The 17,599-nt window shown below is 33.2% G+C and overlaps 2 protein-coding genes and 1 pseudogene across 2 annotated transcripts; all 3 read left to right on the top strand.

Moving 5' to 3' along the window:
- Positions 1 to 6,132: 6,132 nt before the first annotated feature.
- Positions 6,133 to 8,409, top strand: LOC140837046 (strychnine-11-hydroxylase-like). The gene is made up of 2 exons (XM_073203033.1): positions 6,133 to 7,196; positions 7,557 to 8,409. The coding sequence occupies exons 1-2, from the start codon at positions 6,300 to 6,302 to the stop codon at positions 8,178 to 8,180; spliced, it is 1,521 nt and encodes a 506-aa protein (XP_073059134.1). The 5' UTR covers positions 6,133 to 6,299; the 3' UTR covers positions 8,181 to 8,409.
- A 2,475-nt stretch (positions 8,410 to 10,884) lies between these two features.
- Positions 10,885 to 13,499, top strand: LOC140837047 (28 kDa ribonucleoprotein, chloroplastic-like). The gene is made up of 4 exons (XM_073203034.1): positions 10,885 to 11,499; positions 11,655 to 11,756; positions 12,787 to 13,068; positions 13,160 to 13,499. Exons 1-4 carry the CDS (start codon positions 11,011 to 11,013, stop codon positions 13,223 to 13,225), a joined length of 939 nt encoding a protein of 312 aa, XP_073059135.1. The 5' UTR covers positions 10,885 to 11,010; the 3' UTR covers positions 13,226 to 13,499.
- On the top strand, positions 13,313 to 17,188 carry LOC140837472 (autophagy-related protein 16-like; annotated as a pseudogene).
- Positions 17,189 to 17,599: the final 411 nt, after the last annotated feature.

Below are 17,599 nucleotides of genomic sequence, written 5' to 3' on the forward strand. Positions count from 1 at the left end.
TTTTCATGTTATTAATTAATGTTCGTCTTCTGTCTATTTTATGTTAATTTCTTGAATTTTTGGGATTGAGAAAACCTATGCACGCAAATAAATAAGTCATCTATTTCCTATAGATAACAGAGACTTTGGCCTCTTGCAAGATACACGAGTATCTGACATGCATTGACTTGAAATGTGAGAAATTACCAGGCACCTTCCCCTTATCTCAAATTTAATGTAGCAAGTACAAGTAATTTAAAAATGGGAATAAAATTAGTCTGCTAAGTTTTTAAAATTTTATTTGTATATATTAATTTCTATTTTTCAGTTATTATTATCCGATAACTAATGTGATATTGGAAAATACTGATATGAAATTGAAAAACGATGAAGTGATATAAAAAATATGACTTGTCATATGTCACGTCAATAGTTAGACTAAAATAATCGAAAATTAAAAAAGTTGACGATAGACCAAAAACTAAAATTGGAGAATATAATAAAAAAACACTTTTCCTTTTAAAAACTGACTCAATGTATAGATAAACCTATGTGGTGGATAGATTAGAGTTGTATTTTGATTTCTTAAAGAATTAATTTGGAGTGGTGAGAAATTAATGGACAAATCAAGGACGAATAAAATTGTGTATGTTAAGTCACAATAAGTAATTCTAATACGAGTTTTTAATAAAATATAAAAAAAATACACTTAATCAGGTAATACACATCTCTCCCTTCAAAATTATGGGGGTAATAGTATGTATCTAAAGAGATTTTTTTTATCTATTTACCAAAATACATAACTATTTTCTTATGAATCAAAATTACCATGTGACCAACTTTGAATTTTACTAAAATTAAATAGAAGGTAACACGCAAAATTTTGGGTTAAAAACACATAAAAGTGATTGCTGATTTTATTTTATTTTATTTTTTTGAGTTTGCAAACACTCATTTTTGTGTATCACTTGTTTAATCCAACCATAAAAAACTCATGTGAGATGTATACACGAGTTAATTTTGTAAGACAGATATTCTATTTTGGTCATCAATATTTTTTTTATATAAAAAGTATTACTTTTTTATTATAAATGTAGACAAAATTAACTCGTCTAACGAACGAAATCATCTCACGATAAACATATTCTTGTCAAGTCCCAAGTTCATGAGGTTAACATTGCGGAGCCACATATGTGGCTATCCGGACACTTTTTTTTTAAAGTATATATTAATTTTGAATAATTTAAATTAATTTGATATTAATTCGAATTGATTAATTTAAAAAATTATTAAAAAATAAATTTTAAAATCTTAGTCCGTAAGATATTTAATAACCACGTTAGAATTTATTATTTCAAACATAAATTTCCGTGCCTAAAGAAGTCAATGGTTTATATCATGAAAAGGCCGACCATCTTTTAAATAGCCTAGTTGTTGAAATTTAGCTCTGTAAATCGTATTATGATGTCATTCCTCGCCTTTAATTTCGTAAATATTAATTAAATAATATATGAAAGTAAACTCCAAGGAAGAGATACACATGCCGAATTATTCAGTAATAAAATAAATGGTAATGTCTTGGGATAATATTATTTTTTGTAGGTGGTGATTTTGGTTATATATATATATATATATATATATATATATATATATATATATATATATATATATATATATATATATATATTTATATATATATATATATATAGGTTTGTTTGTTGGCTATTTTTCTAATTTATTTCATCAAATATCATTTTTTGTCATGTCTTTCAAATTGTGAAAATTTAGTCTTTTTTATTTGTAGTATTGATAATATTTCAGTATATTCTTCAACATCATGTCGATATCACATCAGATCATATTGGAAAAAAGTAAAACCGCGACAACAACAGAACAAATATAACTTACTACAAGTCAATATAGTAATATAAATGAACAAAATCGTAAAGAAGAAATTCATATTTTCGATTTCGACAATACTAGTTGAAAAGGAAAACGATGGACAATATTTTCATAGATATATGCACTTTTTTTGGGATGGAATACAGTAGTTGACCAACGAGCTTGCATGAATCAAGCACACCATCAATTGCAATCCAGCAGAATAATGTATATATAATGAATTACGTACGTATTTATTATGTAATTATAGGATAGCATGTTATGAATTCGAGAAAAAATAGAATAATATAATTAAATATGTTAATAATTAGTTTATAGAAATAATAGAATATTATAATCAAATATGTTAATAATTTGTTTATTGAAATGATAGAATATTATCGGCAAATATGTTATAATAGCTAAAGCTGAGATAAGAAAGTTTGTACTAATTCCATTCCAATTATTTAAGTTTCTTTTTATTGTTTATTTCAAATATATAGTTTATTTTATACATTTAATAACGTTTTTTTACTGATATACTTTTATTAACCAAGTCTTGAAAAATATGCAACAATTTTTTGAATGAAATTAAACAAAAGCAAAATAAGAAAGACAAAAAATTTGTGTGAGACGGTCTCACGGGTCGTATTTTGTGAGACAACTCTCTTATTTGGGTCATCCATGAAAAAAGTATTACTTTTTATGTTAAGAGTATTATTTTTTATTATGAATATCAGTATGGTTGACCCGTCTCACAAATAAAGATCTGTGAGACCATATCACAAGAGACCTACTCGATAAGAAGTTTGTTTGAAAACTTTGTTTTACCGATGATTTCTTAATTATGTGAGAAATAAACAAACTTATATATTTGAGAGTTGAGACTGATGAATATATGTTATCGGATAGCTGCCTCTAATCAGGTTGTCATGTATTAGACCACAAAATACTATATACGAAGTATTCAAGGTAATATTTCGATATAAGAGAAGGACAAAAACTTGTGTGAGACGATCACGTATTTTGTGAGACGGATCTTTTATTTGGGTAATCCATGAAAAATTATTATTTTTTATGCTAATAGTATTATTTTTTATTGTGAATATCGGTATGGTTGACTCGTCTCACAGATAAAGATTCATGAGACTGTCTCACAAGAGACCTATTCTAAGTGAAGATATTAGAGTTAACCAACCACGTAAGGACTCAACTACTTCAATATTTGATGTGTTGGTCAACCTCTCTCAATATTTTTTTAATGAATTGAATCCATTAAAATAGGTAAAAAGTTAGTAATACAAATATACTGGCATCCCCAGGAGATAGACTAAATACCAATCACAAACATACCATGCATCCATCATAACCACTAACACATATATCAACCTACATCAACACATTTGTAGCTTATGGAACACAACGGTATGTATGAATATTAATCTTCATGAAAATGGCATCAACATTAGGCGTCTCATTGTCGAAAATTACCCTGTTCCGAAGATTCCAAACCTGGTAAACTGTTGCAGATAGTGTTGTGGTTCTCATCTTCGCTAAAGTGGATGTCCCTTTGTAGTTGTTTCGGAAGGCTGTAAGTATTGAATTCGGAGTTGCCATGTTCTTCCTCATGTCAAGCCGATTGCGCACATTATTCCAAATAATCTTCGAATTTTGCAAGAGAAGAATAAGTGATGTACTGTTTCAAGATCATCCTTGCAAAGAACACAGCTACGATCTGGAAGAAAGCCCATTCTATCCCGTGTCATAAGCTTCGAGTGGGCAACCAACCAAAGAACAAATCGATGTTTCGGTAGGATGCAACTCTTAGCCAACAGTGGTTTCCAAGGCCACACACCTTTGGAGCGCACAAAGTAGTGATATGCTCTTGAGAGGCCCCCACTCTGACCAAACCAACTTCGAAGTCGAGTAATGGCAGCATCTTTGCCACCCTCAATTCTAACGATGTCATTTCTAATGCTCAAAATGTTCTTGATTAATGGTGAGTCATCGTGCTTCCCACTCCACACACCACCGAAACACCTGTAAACATGACTAACCCATCATTGAATGTGGCATTTGTCCCAAATCCATCAAATTAAGATGAAAATAAAAATCTCTCATTTATTGTTTGATTTGAATATCAGATGTTAAAACAGAGTTATATCAATATATTATAACTTGGAAAATTAGAAAATTTAGATCTGTAAATCTGAAAAATTTTGATTTTAATAATCTACCTAATCAAATTTTGGTATTAATACAATAATTTTGCTGAATTTATAATTTAAATATTTATTTTTGTTAGAAAGCAGATGTGAGGTCAGATACGTAAGAAGTATCCTACACCACCAAACAATGATTGACACATTGTCATCAACGATTGAAGTCATTAAACATTTCGATAAAATGACTAAAATTGTAAAATAAGTAAAGTTATTATGCTAAAATCCAAATTTGATTGATTAGATTACCCAAATTAAAATTAGACAAACCTACATGGACAATTTTACAATTTTCCCACATTTGTTTTGATTTATTGTCTCATATTTTACTAAGATAAGAAAAATCTCATGTAAGTTAATCCTAAGATGAATTTGGTAAAATTAAAACGAAAACTGCATTTTTTATCCTATACATTTACTTTTATTGCGAGTTTGGTCATCTATTTTAACAAATTTCAGTATTAGTCCTATATTTTTAATTTTTTTTTTGATAATTTTAGTCTTTTTTATTTGGAATGCCGGTGAGCCAATGTACATATCAGTTCTATAACGGCACTGCCTCAGCGTCATATCTCAAAATAAATAAATAAATATATATATATATAAAGAAATAACATAGTAAGAATAAATTTGACAATATAAAAAAAAACTAAAATCGAAATAGATAAATGTATAAAACCAAAAATTAAATTTTCTAAATTAAATTAAATTGAAATGATATATATATAGATATATATAAAGAAATAACATAGTAAGAATAAATTTGACAATATAAAAAAAAAACTAAAATCGAAATAGATAAATGTATAAAACCAAAAATTAAATTTTCTAAATTAAATTAAATTGAAATGATCAAGAGTCTACGTACATGGCTCACACAAGTTGTAATAAAAATTTTAACCCTGACCACATAAAGAAAAGAGAGAGCTGTAATCATGCACAAAAAACCAGAGAAGGGGAAAAAGAGCCAAAACAAAGAGCACATCTACCAGAGACGGAGTTGCATTTCTGATTCGATTCTTCTTTTCTTCTTCTTACTTAATTTTAGTTTATTAGTGATTTTGATGATCATGAATTTATTTTGTGGTTTTTCATTCATGAACTAATACATTAAATCTAGAGGAAGACATAGCTTGGTCGAATCTTTATTTATGGATTGTTGATTTATATATGCGAATTTCTTCTTGTTTATTTATATATTTTTGGATTTTATTGTTTTCAACTATTTAATCACTAATTGGATAGTCATATTTATTTGAGATCTATAATTCGGGAGAGAAGATTTTGAATAAGACTGATGGAAAACATATCGTTGGCGTTTATAAAGTTTGGAAGACATATAACTCTAACGAATCCATTGAAAGAATTATTATGCTTTTGAAATTATTTATTGTTTGATTTTTAATAAAGATATTGAAATCGACTTTAGATAATTGATTCATACACACCACTTGAAAAAGAGATTGAGAATAGTTGAGAATTCTTAGGTAGTAAACGAGTTGAAATTATAAATATAAATGTCAATGATAATTTAATATAGTGAAGATCAAGTGAAATCGTACCTATAGATTCTTGTTCTCACTGATTTTAAATCATGTGCGTGCTTTCATTAATTTTAGGTTATGATTAACAACAAACATTCTATTGAATTTTCTAAATAAATTCTGATTATTTTAATTGCGTTAATTAATTTATAATTAAATTGCACTCCTTGTGAGATCAATATAAGTACTCCACGTAGTACTAAAACTTGACAATATACACTTACGAGCAGCAAATATTGCAACAAACATTAAACTAAAATCAAATTACATATAAAAATGGTGCAATAAAAGTGTTTTCCAAATCCAAATACTAGTAAATCAGTTTCTAAATAAATCTTAAAAATAAAACACCAGCAATCTCTACTACAGCCTTATTTTCATTTTCCACAAATGTATTTTTCGTCATAAGTTGACAGCCAACTCTTGGGAAAAAATCATAAATAGAAATTGGAAAATTCTTCTTTTTTCCTAAAAAAATATTTTTCTGGAAAATTCTAAAAAATTACGTGTCACGAAAATACCAAAAGAAAAGGAAAATTTGAACTTTCAAAGCAGACAAAGAAATTAATAATTTACATGTTCGAATACGAATTTGCTTCTCAGGGTTGAAAAAACAGCATAAAACTCCCTTCAACGTTAGATATCTGCTAATCTCTACAGCCTCGGGAAAATAATGGCTTCTGAAGTTTTTTTGGTACTCTGTCTCAGCTTCATCGCACCTTTATTCTTGTTCTTCCTCCTGAAAAAGAAGAGAACGAAAAAGCTCCCTCCTGGCCCTCAAAAGCTCCCAATTATAGGCAATCTTCATCAGCTAACTGGGAAGTTGCCTCATCGATCCTTCCAAGAATTATCCAAAACATACGGAGATCTCATGCTCTTGCATTTGGGGTCGGTGCCTACATTGATCGTCTCGTCGGCCGACATGGCACGAGAAATCTTTAAATCACACGATCTTGCTTTCTCGGGGAGACCGCGCATTTATTTAGGCAAGAAAAGCGATTTTGTTTCATCCTGTACTATTGCTTTAGCACCATACGGTGAGTATTGGAGACAAGTAAGAAAAATCGCGGTTTTGGAACTATTTTCGGTTAAGAGGGTCCAATCTTTTGGTAGAATACGGGACGAAGAGGTGGCTTTCATGATTCAACGTATATCTGAACACAATGCAGATCCTGTAAATTTGAGTTCATTAGCATTTTCGCTGTCGAATAACGTCATCTGTCGGGCTGCTTTTGGAACGATGAGCCCTGATGATCATGGGAACAAAGATGGAAGAACGAGCAAGTTTCAACAAATGCTTCTTGAAATGCAGCAGCTGGCTGCTGAATTTAATGTTGCAAACGTTTTTCCATGGCTGGCTTGGGTTAACAAGTTTAACGGTGTCGAACGGAGGATCGACAAGATTTTTATGGAGACGCACGCCTTTTTCGACAAAGTTATACAAGAACATCGTGATCCCGAGAGGCCTAAACCTGATCAAGAAGATATTATTGATGTTTTGCTTCGAATTCAGGACGACCCCAATCAAGAAATCAAGCTGAATGATGAGCATGTCAAGGGTCTTCTTGGAGTATGTATTTTCTTTCTTAGAGTTATCCATTCGATTTTTTCTTAAATTTTTTACTAGAAAAATAGTTTTTTCGATGCTGGTTTAATTTTTAGTTCTGATTCATTGATTTTCAAATTTTGATTTTGAATTACTTTGGCAAAAGAAGCAAAATAATCGAAAATTAAAAAAACCGAATTTTAAAATATTACTATACAAGTTAATAATTGAATCGAACATTTTAGGATCTGGCTTCTTGATTCAAATATAAACATCAGTTGAAATATTATCTCAGAAAACAATTTAGAACCTCAAACAAGAACATAGTGAAAGAATTGTTTATATTAGTTTCAAACTTTAGCGGTATGGAATGAATATTTGCAGGAACTATTCTCTGCTGGAACTCATACTTCATTTACAACAATCGAATGGACAATGGCAGAGCTGATAAGAAACCCCCAAGTTAAAGAAAAAGCTCAACAAGAAGTGAGAAAAACTTGTAAAGGAAATGTATTAGTAGAAGAGAAGGATCTCCAAAGACTCACATACCTAAAATCAGTCATAAAAGAGTCGTGGAGGCTCCATCCACCTGTCCCGTTACTGGTCCCTAGAGAAACTACCGAGGATTGCACCATTGACAACAAATACGAAATCCCAGCAAAGACACAAGTCCTTTTTAACGCAGCTGCAATCGGAAGTGACCCAAAATATTGGGAAAACCCGGAAAAGTTCTGTCCTGAGAGGTTTTTGAATAGCGAGATCGATTTCAGAGGACATCATTTTGAGTTGTTGCCATTTGGTGCTGGCAGAAGAGCTTGCCCTGGAATCAATTTTGCAGTTTCTTTGGTAGAGCTTGCACTCGCGAATCTTTTGTTTTCGTTCGATTGGGAGCTCCCCCGGGGAATGTCAGCGCAAGAGCTTGATATGGAAGAAGCACTTGGGATCGCAACGCACAAGAAAATCCCACTTTGCCTCGTAGCTTCTCCACCGACAAATGATCTCCATTGATATTTTGTACTAGTATTTTTATTATCGCAAGAAGAATACGAGGTATGTCGTACTTAGATTCTCTTTACTGTACTAAAAAAATCCCACTTTGTCTCGTAGCTTCTCCACGAACAAATGATGTCCATTGATATACTTGTCATAGTATTTTCATTATTGCAAGAAGAATCGATGTATGTGATACCACATTGTATTGGCAAACAAATAAACCTGTGCCTATTCCATGTCAAGAAGATGCTTTGAACTCTATGGTTTCTGTTTCTCTTGTAAATTATTTGCCTATAAGCATTTAGGGATGATCATAAACACCCCTTCAATTCCTTAATATACCGTGTTCAAATATATTAATTAATTACATCATTACCGCCCCGTACCATCCAGTGATGGGTTGTGAGCTGGTCGAACGCCTGGTCTACGATCTAAAATATGTGAGTTGAATTAATAATTTTTCAAAATGACAAAATATAAGCAAGCTCGCCCGCTTAATTACCACCACTTGATATAATCTTCTTTGTAAGATTCTCTACTATCTAAATCATATTATTTATTATGTACACAAACTCATCGATTGAGTTTGTGTATTGTAATTTAAGTACAAGGAACAAATGAGAAACATTTAAACTTATAGTTAATCTGTCACTAAGATCTTCATTATTATATAATAAGGAAATATGTGTAATTCACACGTGGGCATATAATGCTAACTAATCGAATTTGCGATTTGCAAAAACGTTAAATAAACTAAAGATAGAGTAATTAATGGTGTCGAGTAGGGCTGCAAACGAACCGAACATGTTCGCGAGTTTTTCGAACCGGCTCGATAAATATTCGATTCGTATTCGAACTTATCGAATTTGAGCCGAACTCGAACACGTTCGAACTTTTTTTTCGAGCCGAACTCGAGCCCAAATTATTTTGTTCGATAGCTCGCAAATAGTTCGCGAGCCTTAATATTTTATTAATATAATATAATTATATATATATATATATATATATATATATATATATATATATATATATATATATACATTTCGAATATTTCGAGCATTTCGAGCATTCAAACCTTAATATCCGAGCAATAATTCGAATAGTTCACGAATATATTCGAATATTTCGAGCCGAACTCGAACTCGAACTTCATTTCGAGCCGAGCTCGAGCCCAAATATTTGAAATTATCGAACTTCGAATCGAGCTCGAACTCGAATATACCTATTTCGAGCCGAATTCGAGCCTGACTTTTTTACTATTATTCGACTCGATTCGGTTCGTTTGCACCCCTAGTGTCGAGCGTGGACCTAGGGCCGGATGTTTATGAGGCCAAGGAGGCCACCGTCTCATGGCCTGGTCTTTGAGAGGGTCGAACATATATATTTTAAGTCGATGATCTATTGAAATAAATTTTTGTTGGCCGAAAATTAAATAAAAAAGAAGAGTAATTTGAATATTTTTTGTTTATAATTGATCGAACTCGATTTTTTCTTCAAGTTCGGTTTGAAAATTTAAACAATATCAAGAGGCTTTGGGGGTTTTGTTGAGTTTGGAGAAGTTAACGAGTTAGTTTTTAACTAGCTTGATGAAATATTGTATAGAGCTTCAACAATTTTTTAATATGCTACAATATTTAGTAAAACTGAATGATTTTATTCTCAAATACTTATATTGCCTATAAAATTTTTTTAACGAGCTTAGTAACAATTGCATAAGCATAAAGAAGTTTATCGAAATTGAAGTTAATAAACATTTATCTTCAATCAATAATGTTACAAAATAGACTAAATGAGCTAGCTATCTTGTTGATTGACAAAAAAATGAATCGAAAACTAGAATATACAAATTTGATATATATATATATATATATATATATATATATATATATATATATATATATTTCCTCTAAAATAGCTAGACGATTATTATTTATGTAATTATTTTAAATATTTATTGACGTTTTTTATGTAATATATTGTTTCTTATATTGTATTTATTATTTGATAACTCAATTTTAGCATTATTTATAACAACAAGAGAATTCATTTTTAAATTTTCGCTTCAGGCTCTATCAAACATAAGTATGGCTCAGTATAGACAAATACAAATGCAAAATCTTTGATTTTTTTTTTTTTACATCTTAAGAAAGAGCTATTTATAATTTTTAGCTAAATTATGGAACTACATTTGGTAATAATGGACGATATATTTTCCAAAATATTTTCCCACATTTCTCATCAAAAACTTGTAAAACCAAACAATTCCAAGTTGCTTTGAATAATGCTTCTATATTAGTCCTTTTTCAACCCAAGGTTAACTTCAACAACTTGAGTAATAACGTTATATCTATACAAAAGGTATTCATTTCATTAAGTAAATTATAAGATAAAATTCCTATTTTATTAATAAAATAAAATATAAATGTCACACATTTGTAAATTATATACGTCAGATATCATCTAAAAATTTTCACATTTATATAATTTTGATATGTTCCCCACTGTGCTTGGAAAAACCTAGCCCATTTTGAACAGCAACTCAGCCCAGGCCTGTGACTGTATTATGTTTGGTCCAGAAACCCATCTATCCCAACCGGTCCATTATAAAAATGGTCCGGTCCAATCTAGTATGTTTTTTAATAAATCTGAGCCCATTTTATAATGGGCCCAAGCAGTCCAGCCTTGTTTATGTATCTAATATCATCATTCATATCCACAGCATAATCCATCGCGCCTTATCCTAAAACCTCAAACCCTTCCACTCTGCTTCTTCTTCCTCTTATTTTCGCTATAACATTCAATTTAGACACGTTATTCTGTGCTGTTTTCGATAGCATAACTGAATATGGCGGCAAATGGTTTCTTGATTACAGTCCCCGCACGACTCACCATCTCGAAAGTTTCATATTCATACCCTTATCTATCTATGCCATTCAAACCAGTTAAATCCCAGCTCTCGAGTTCTTGTTCTTCTTTTTCTTTTTCTTCAATCTCATTCCCTTCTGTGTTTTCTCCGGACAAGAGAGAAACCCTTTTGAGAGTTTCTGCGATGGCTGCTCAGCAAGAAGGGCACAACCCAGCTGTTCTTGAAGAAGAGCGAGGTGAGGAAGAGGGGGTTCTTCGGGGGATTGCTAACTGGGATATTTCGGAGAACGAATCCGTAGGTGAGGAGACTGATGCTATCGTGGAAGCTGTGGGGGATTCTGGAGAGGATGATGGGTATGTAGAACCGCCTGAGGAAGCTAAAGTGTTTGTTGGGAATCTGCCATATGATGTTGATAGTGAGAAGTTGGCTCAGATTTTTGAGCAGTCTGGTGTTGTGGAGATTTCCGAGGTAATTTGATGGTTTTTTTGGAATTGAGATTTTGTTTTGTAGGATTTTGAGTAAAATGATTGATTTTATGGTTATTGGCTTTTGGTTGAGCTGTAATGAGATAAATAGCTTCTTTTGATTGGTTTTGCTTTTTAAAATGTATTGTGGATTTGCAGGTCATTTACAATAGAGACACTGACCAAAGTCGAGGGTTCGGGTTTGTGACCATGAGCACTGTGGAAGAAGCTAAGAAGGCTGTGGAAATGTTTCATCGCTATGTGAGTTTCAAAATTTTCTTTATTAGAATTTGATTGTCGGATTTTGTAGTTTACTGCATTTTATAGAATTATACTGTTTTAAGTTCATCGATTTGAAAAATATTTGTTTAATTAATTGTAGGAAGTTATAGGTCGCTGAGTATACTCTTGGTCTAGTTCGTGGGGACTAAGGCATAATAGTGAGATCATCCATTTGCTGCATATTTTGGATCATCCTGAGTTTGACACTCTCGCTAATCTTTGGAGAGTACATTAGATAATGTAGGTCATAAAACCTTCAAAGTGATTATGGTCATGATGTGATACTTGAGGTTTAGTATGCATCTTGTGATTCGAGCCCAGGATTTATATCCGGAATCTCCATTTGTAATACAACTGGGGTATCACACGAGCAGAGCAAGAACTTGGCAATGTGATGCATTGCTTGGGTATATAGTATTAGGTTGTTAAGGTGTCAGGATGATGTGATCAAATACATTTTATTTGATAATTAGGTGTTGAAGGATCTTTTTTGTTGGTTATTGAGATCATAGGTTGTTTTATCTATGTTTACGGATAGCAAAATATTGGTCTTGGAAATTGGTTAGATAGATTGCTAATCAGTCCATTATACAATTGATGTGTTGGGCGTGCTCAATGGTTAGAAGAAGTAACAGCATTCTTTGGATGATTACTGGGGTCTATAAACTCCCATCAAACTATACTCCCCTGAGATGGCCTCCACTCTACGTATGAAATGAACTTTTAGATTGGGACGGAATCTAGTCCCTCTCAGGAGTGCCCAATTCTTACACATGAATCGTGAATGTGATGATTAGCAAGTTCCTTGCGCTTCTGATCTTAACATAGACAATTATGTCTTTTGCACTACTAATTTTCCTCGTACCAATCCTGGTAGACAAACAAAAAGAATATCTTTTGGGATCTGTTAATTAGCAGTTATTCCCGCACATCTTGGTTACTTTACTTTTTTTTCCCCAAGTTATCATATGTTACAGCTTCCAATCACAAGCAGCTCTTCTCTTAATAGGAAATAAATGGAAGGCTGCTAACAGTATACAAAGCTGCTCCAAAAGGATCACAGCCTGAGCGCCTTCCCCGGGTTTTTGAACCCACATACAGAATTTATGCGGGAAACCTTCCATGGGGTTTGGATGACGAGCGTCTTGAGGAGATATTCAGCGAGCACGGTAAAGTCATAAGTGCTCGAGTAGTCTCTGATAGAGAGACTCGAAGATCACGTGGCTTTGGCTTTGTGGTGATGTCAAGCGAGTCTGAAATGAACGATGCCATCGCTAACCTCGACGGACAGGTGAATCCCTTTTCCCTTTATATTGTCTCAGGGCGCAATTGATTTCAGAAATCAATGTTAAATTATTGCTTCATTAATTTTCTTGATGCAGAACTTGGATGGGCGAGCAATCAGAGTAAGCTTCGCTGAAGAGAGACAAAGGCGCAGTAGTTTATAATTTGCTTAAAGACCAATACTAGAGAATGTCTGTGTTTCATCGTTTTTGTAGCTAGATCTCTCGGTGTTCGAAGACCAGTGCCACGGAATGGGGTAGTATTAATCAACAGTATGTTTATTAGAATTGATGTATTTTTCATTTTTTCTTGTTTGAGTTGAATATGGAGGGAAACTATGGTTCTAATGAATAGTCAAAGTATATGTATTTTGGGAGACGATATACCATTTCGTGAAAGAACAATTTATCTCATGTTATCAAAATTTGGTTTTGATGATGTTGGAAGGGGACTATTCTTTGAGTCATATGGAAATATTTGAAGTATGCTGATCAAAAAATAGAATTCTTGAGATGATAATAAAAAGGTTTGTGCTAGTAATTTTGCGCACGGCCTCACTCTAATTTTGTGATCTTTAAATTTTTTGAATCTATTGCAATCCTTCGATATCCATTACATTATTGAGTTCGAAGTTCAAACAAAATATAAAGCTAGCAAGCAGTATAAAACATAAGGTCACTTCCAAATTTATCCTTTTTTCTTTCTTTTTGTGACGAACACTGCTATAGAATTTATTTAGTCATGTTCTTAAAAAATAAGGGGGAATGATAAAAGTCGCATCATCCGGTTATTGCGTTTTTTGAGAAAGAAAAGGCGTTTTTGGAAAAAGGTCCAGTGCGCTTGATTGGCCACAGCAAGTTTAGAACATACGTTGTTCACTTCTACAGCGACTGCTCAGTGACAGTCCTTCTTCGTCACTAGATGTCATCAATTAATCATCACTGGAAAATCCCAGATCATTTATTAAAATCCCTGACAAAGATTCCGCGATCAGACACAAAAACTGTTATCCAAGATGTAATTTTTCGAACTTGTGGTCTGTTTTTTTGTCTTGTTTTTCCCAATTGGTTGAATCATTGATAGCCCTTTAATTGTTTCCGTTTTTTTTTTTAATCTTCTGTAAGGTCGCAAGAAGAAATAGCTGTGGAAGTAATAAAACATGCTTTGAAAGTGCTGAAAAAGCGGCATTTACTCGAAGAAGGGGCTCCCTTTCCAGGGATATTTAAGAAAATAGACTTGGTCAAACTTTTTTTAAACAAAATAACCCTCCCATGTAGTGAACAAATACATTACTGGAGACTATTTTTTTTTTAAAAAAGTTTGACCACATTTATAAAACAAATACATTACTGGAGGCAACATTACTCTAGCTTCGAATCCAATCATTTGATCGGGCACATATCCCAAGGGTGGATTGTTTCACATGATCAAGGTATTCAGTATCTTATTTCAATCTCATTCTTGACAGTAATGAGCGAGAAGTCTGTTTAATTAGTGAACAAAATTTTCAAGATAAAATTTGACTAGATAAGAGAATTTAAGAACTATTAGTCAATCCAGAAATACTTATTCAATGAAGATGGTTTTTGCTGGGTGTGGTTTGAAATTACAAATTTAAATAAGATTAATATATGTTTGGAACAGAGAACAATGTAGAACTTATGGTAAATAGTGATGTTATATTTGAAAAGGAGTACAAGAAAAAACAACACCAATGTCTGAAACATTTTATATATCGGGTTGCACTTTGAACTCAACCAGCCTATAAAAGCCCATTTTCCATTAATGGTTTGATGGCAACCTATGCTAGTCCGAGGCAACGCTTGCACTCTTTGTATGTGTAATGCTTAGATTGCAAGTTAGGTTGTTGATTTGAAATTTCAGTAGTTTGTGCGTGAAGATATCTCATGCTATCACTATTTTGAATTTTCATATTTATTAACGAGTGTGAGTGTTGTTTCTTATATAAATGGGTGAAATGAAACTCTTATTGCGCTTGAAATTCATTAATTCAAAATTTTACGATGCATTTAAGTCGTGATCCTGGTTTTGATGATCGTACTGATTTTATTGGTTAAGTTTGTTGTCTTTGTACTTGAAAGAGAAAGAAAGGAATCAAATGCATTTATGCATGTATAGGTTTTGTGATTCCTCAGAAATGAATTTTGGCTAAAGTTTGTGTTTTAATCTTAGGGCTCAGAGTGGAAAGAGAAGGCTGAGAATCTCGAGTTGGAGATTCACCAGTGTTACAAAGCTCAATCTCGACTCTCAGAACAACTCGCAATTGAACTGGCTGACAACAGAACTACAAAATCCTTACTACAGGAGAAGGAATCCTTGATATCTGATTTGCAAGATGAGCTTAGTCAATCAAGGTATGAAGTTCTCATTCTTCTCCGGTTCTTTTCTATGGAATTCCAGAGGATATTAATATGAGCTGTAGGGTATTGGACTTGGGAATTTATTGTATCTGTGTCAGCATAACTTTTATTTATTTGCAGGGATGAATGCTCTCGTTTAGCTGCTCTGTTTAAAGAAAAGACTAAGGCTCTAGAACTGTTGATAGATGAGCACCGGGATCTTAAAAAATTGCATGAAGCAACCACTCTAAGAGCTGACAGTGCTCAAGTGGAAAACAAGAAATTGATTGACCGTTGGATGTTGGAGAAAATGAAAGATGCTGAACGCCTGAACGAGGTAATAAATATTTGCTTGAAGCATGAAATCATAATTGATGTTACTTAGCTTAGAGGAATATGATTTAGCTGACCAAGATAAGGAGTGCCACTGTATTGTTTCATTCAGTGGGAATTCAATAACACGGTCGAGCTTTTAATATGTATAGTACTTGGTTCTATGTGGCGGAAAACCTGGTTGGATATGTTAATTGAATCAAAATTATCCATATCTATTCAGTGATATTTGTTCTTTCATAGTGATTTTGTAGTAGGAAACATACGTTTAACTGGCGAGCCAGCTTGTTATTGTCATGTATTTACCGCTTCTTGTGTTAGGCTAATGAGATTTATGAAGACATGCTGGGGCTTAATGGTAGTAGCATAAAACAAATTGCCAATCAGCAAGTGGATGGTTTAGTTCGCCACAGTGAAGAAGTCGCCGAATATTATGTTCAGTCAACCATTCCCACTCCATGCAAGCAAAGAATCCCAGCCCATGAAGGTGGATGTGCCTCAATATTATTCGAGTATAATTCCGATAAATTGGTAAGTGGAGGACTGGAGGGCAGGACAAATCTATTAAAATATGGGATACAAGTGTAGGGTCTTTGAGTCGTACTCTTCATGGTTGCCTTGGTTCCGTTCTTGATGTTTCAATCACCCATGACAACAAATCTATCATTGCGGCTAGCAGCGCAAATAACTTGTATGTATGGGACATAAGCTCTGGTCGAGTAAGACATACTCTCACTGGGCATGTAGACAAAGTTTGTGCTGTGGATGTCAGCCGAATCTCTAACCGTAATGTTGTGAGTGCAGCTTATGATCGCACAATAAAAGTTTGGGATCTTCAGAAAGGCTACTGTGTCAATACCCTAATCTTTCACAGCAATTGCAATACTCTCTGCTTTAGCATGGATGGACGGACCATTTGTTCTGCTCATGTGGATGGAAATCTGCGCCTTTGGGATATCCAGACCGGGAAACTTCTGAGTGAGGTTGCTGCGCATTCTTTTGCAATTACATCTCTCTCAGTATCGAGAAACGGAAATGTTATCTTGTCCAGTGGAAGAGACAACTTGCATAATTTATTTGATATGCGTATTCTCGAAATCTGTACAACATTGAGAGGGAACGGGAATAGAGTGGCATCTAATTGGAGCAGGTCCTGTATCAGTCCTGATGAGGGCTACGTCGCTGCTGGATCTGCTGATGGATCTGTACATATTTGGTATGTAGCGAATGCGAAAATAGTTAGCACGCTTACGGAGCTTACGTCTCCCATATTATGCTGTTCATGGAGTAATCTTGGGAAACCTCTGGCTGTCTCCGACAGGAGTGGTAACATATGCATATGGAATTGATGGTATTTTCCTAAGAAATCGCTCGTGTTTGATGAAGTCTGCTCAACTTCAAAGCAAGCTTCCTATCGACATTTTTTCATCGGCGGTAAGTAAGATTATTTGTGATTGCTAATTCTTGATCAAAGGGCGTTTACATTTACCAATAAAATAAATATTTAGCAAAAGCCAACGTCGGATGCTGCGGATTAGAAAATTAGGAGAAATCAAATCCTACAAATGGTTCAAGGAATTTGTATGATGGTTTGTTGGAACTTTTCAAGTTCGCAATCTTGATTTTGATGTTAACAAAACTTGTTATTGTGTTTCTAACATATTTACTCAAGTGTGAAGTTGCAAACACAAGAAGCAAGCTGAAACTGAATTTTGCACAAACTGAATTTCTGGCAAGCTTCGGTGTTTTGATGATATCTCCCAGCTGGATGATTCAAATGACAATCTGCCAATTGGACTGATTAGAAAACTCAATTTGGAACAAGTTGTATTCCACGTCAGTTGG

This window comes from Primulina eburnea, chromosome 7, assembly GCF_022965805.1.
Source record: "Primulina eburnea isolate SZY01 chromosome 7, ASM2296580v1, whole genome shotgun sequence".
NCBI classification, from domain to species: domain Eukaryota; kingdom Viridiplantae; phylum Streptophyta; class Magnoliopsida; order Lamiales; family Gesneriaceae; genus Primulina; species Primulina eburnea.

Excerpts from the sequence above, each read along its gene's own strand:
- LOC140837046 (XM_073203033.1), top strand. The coding sequence starts at position 6,300 with ATGGCTTCTGAAGTTTTTTTGGTACTCTGTCTCAGCTTCATCGCACCT. Across the intron at positions 7,197-7,556 it reads ATGTCAAGGGTCTTCTTGGA|GAACTATTCTCTGCTGGAAC; the intron begins GTATGTATTTTC and ends GAATATTTGCAG.
- LOC140837047 (XM_073203034.1), top strand. The coding sequence starts at position 11,011 with ATGGCGGCAAATGGTTTCTTGATTACAGTCCCCGCACGACTCACCATC. Across the intron at positions 11,500-11,654 it reads GTGTTGTGGAGATTTCCGAG|GTCATTTACAATAGAGACAC; the intron begins GTAATTTGATGG and ends GTGGATTTGCAG. Across the intron at positions 11,757-12,786 it reads TGGAAATGTTTCATCGCTAT|GAAATAAATGGAAGGCTGCT; the intron begins GTGAGTTTCAAA and ends TTCTCTTAATAG.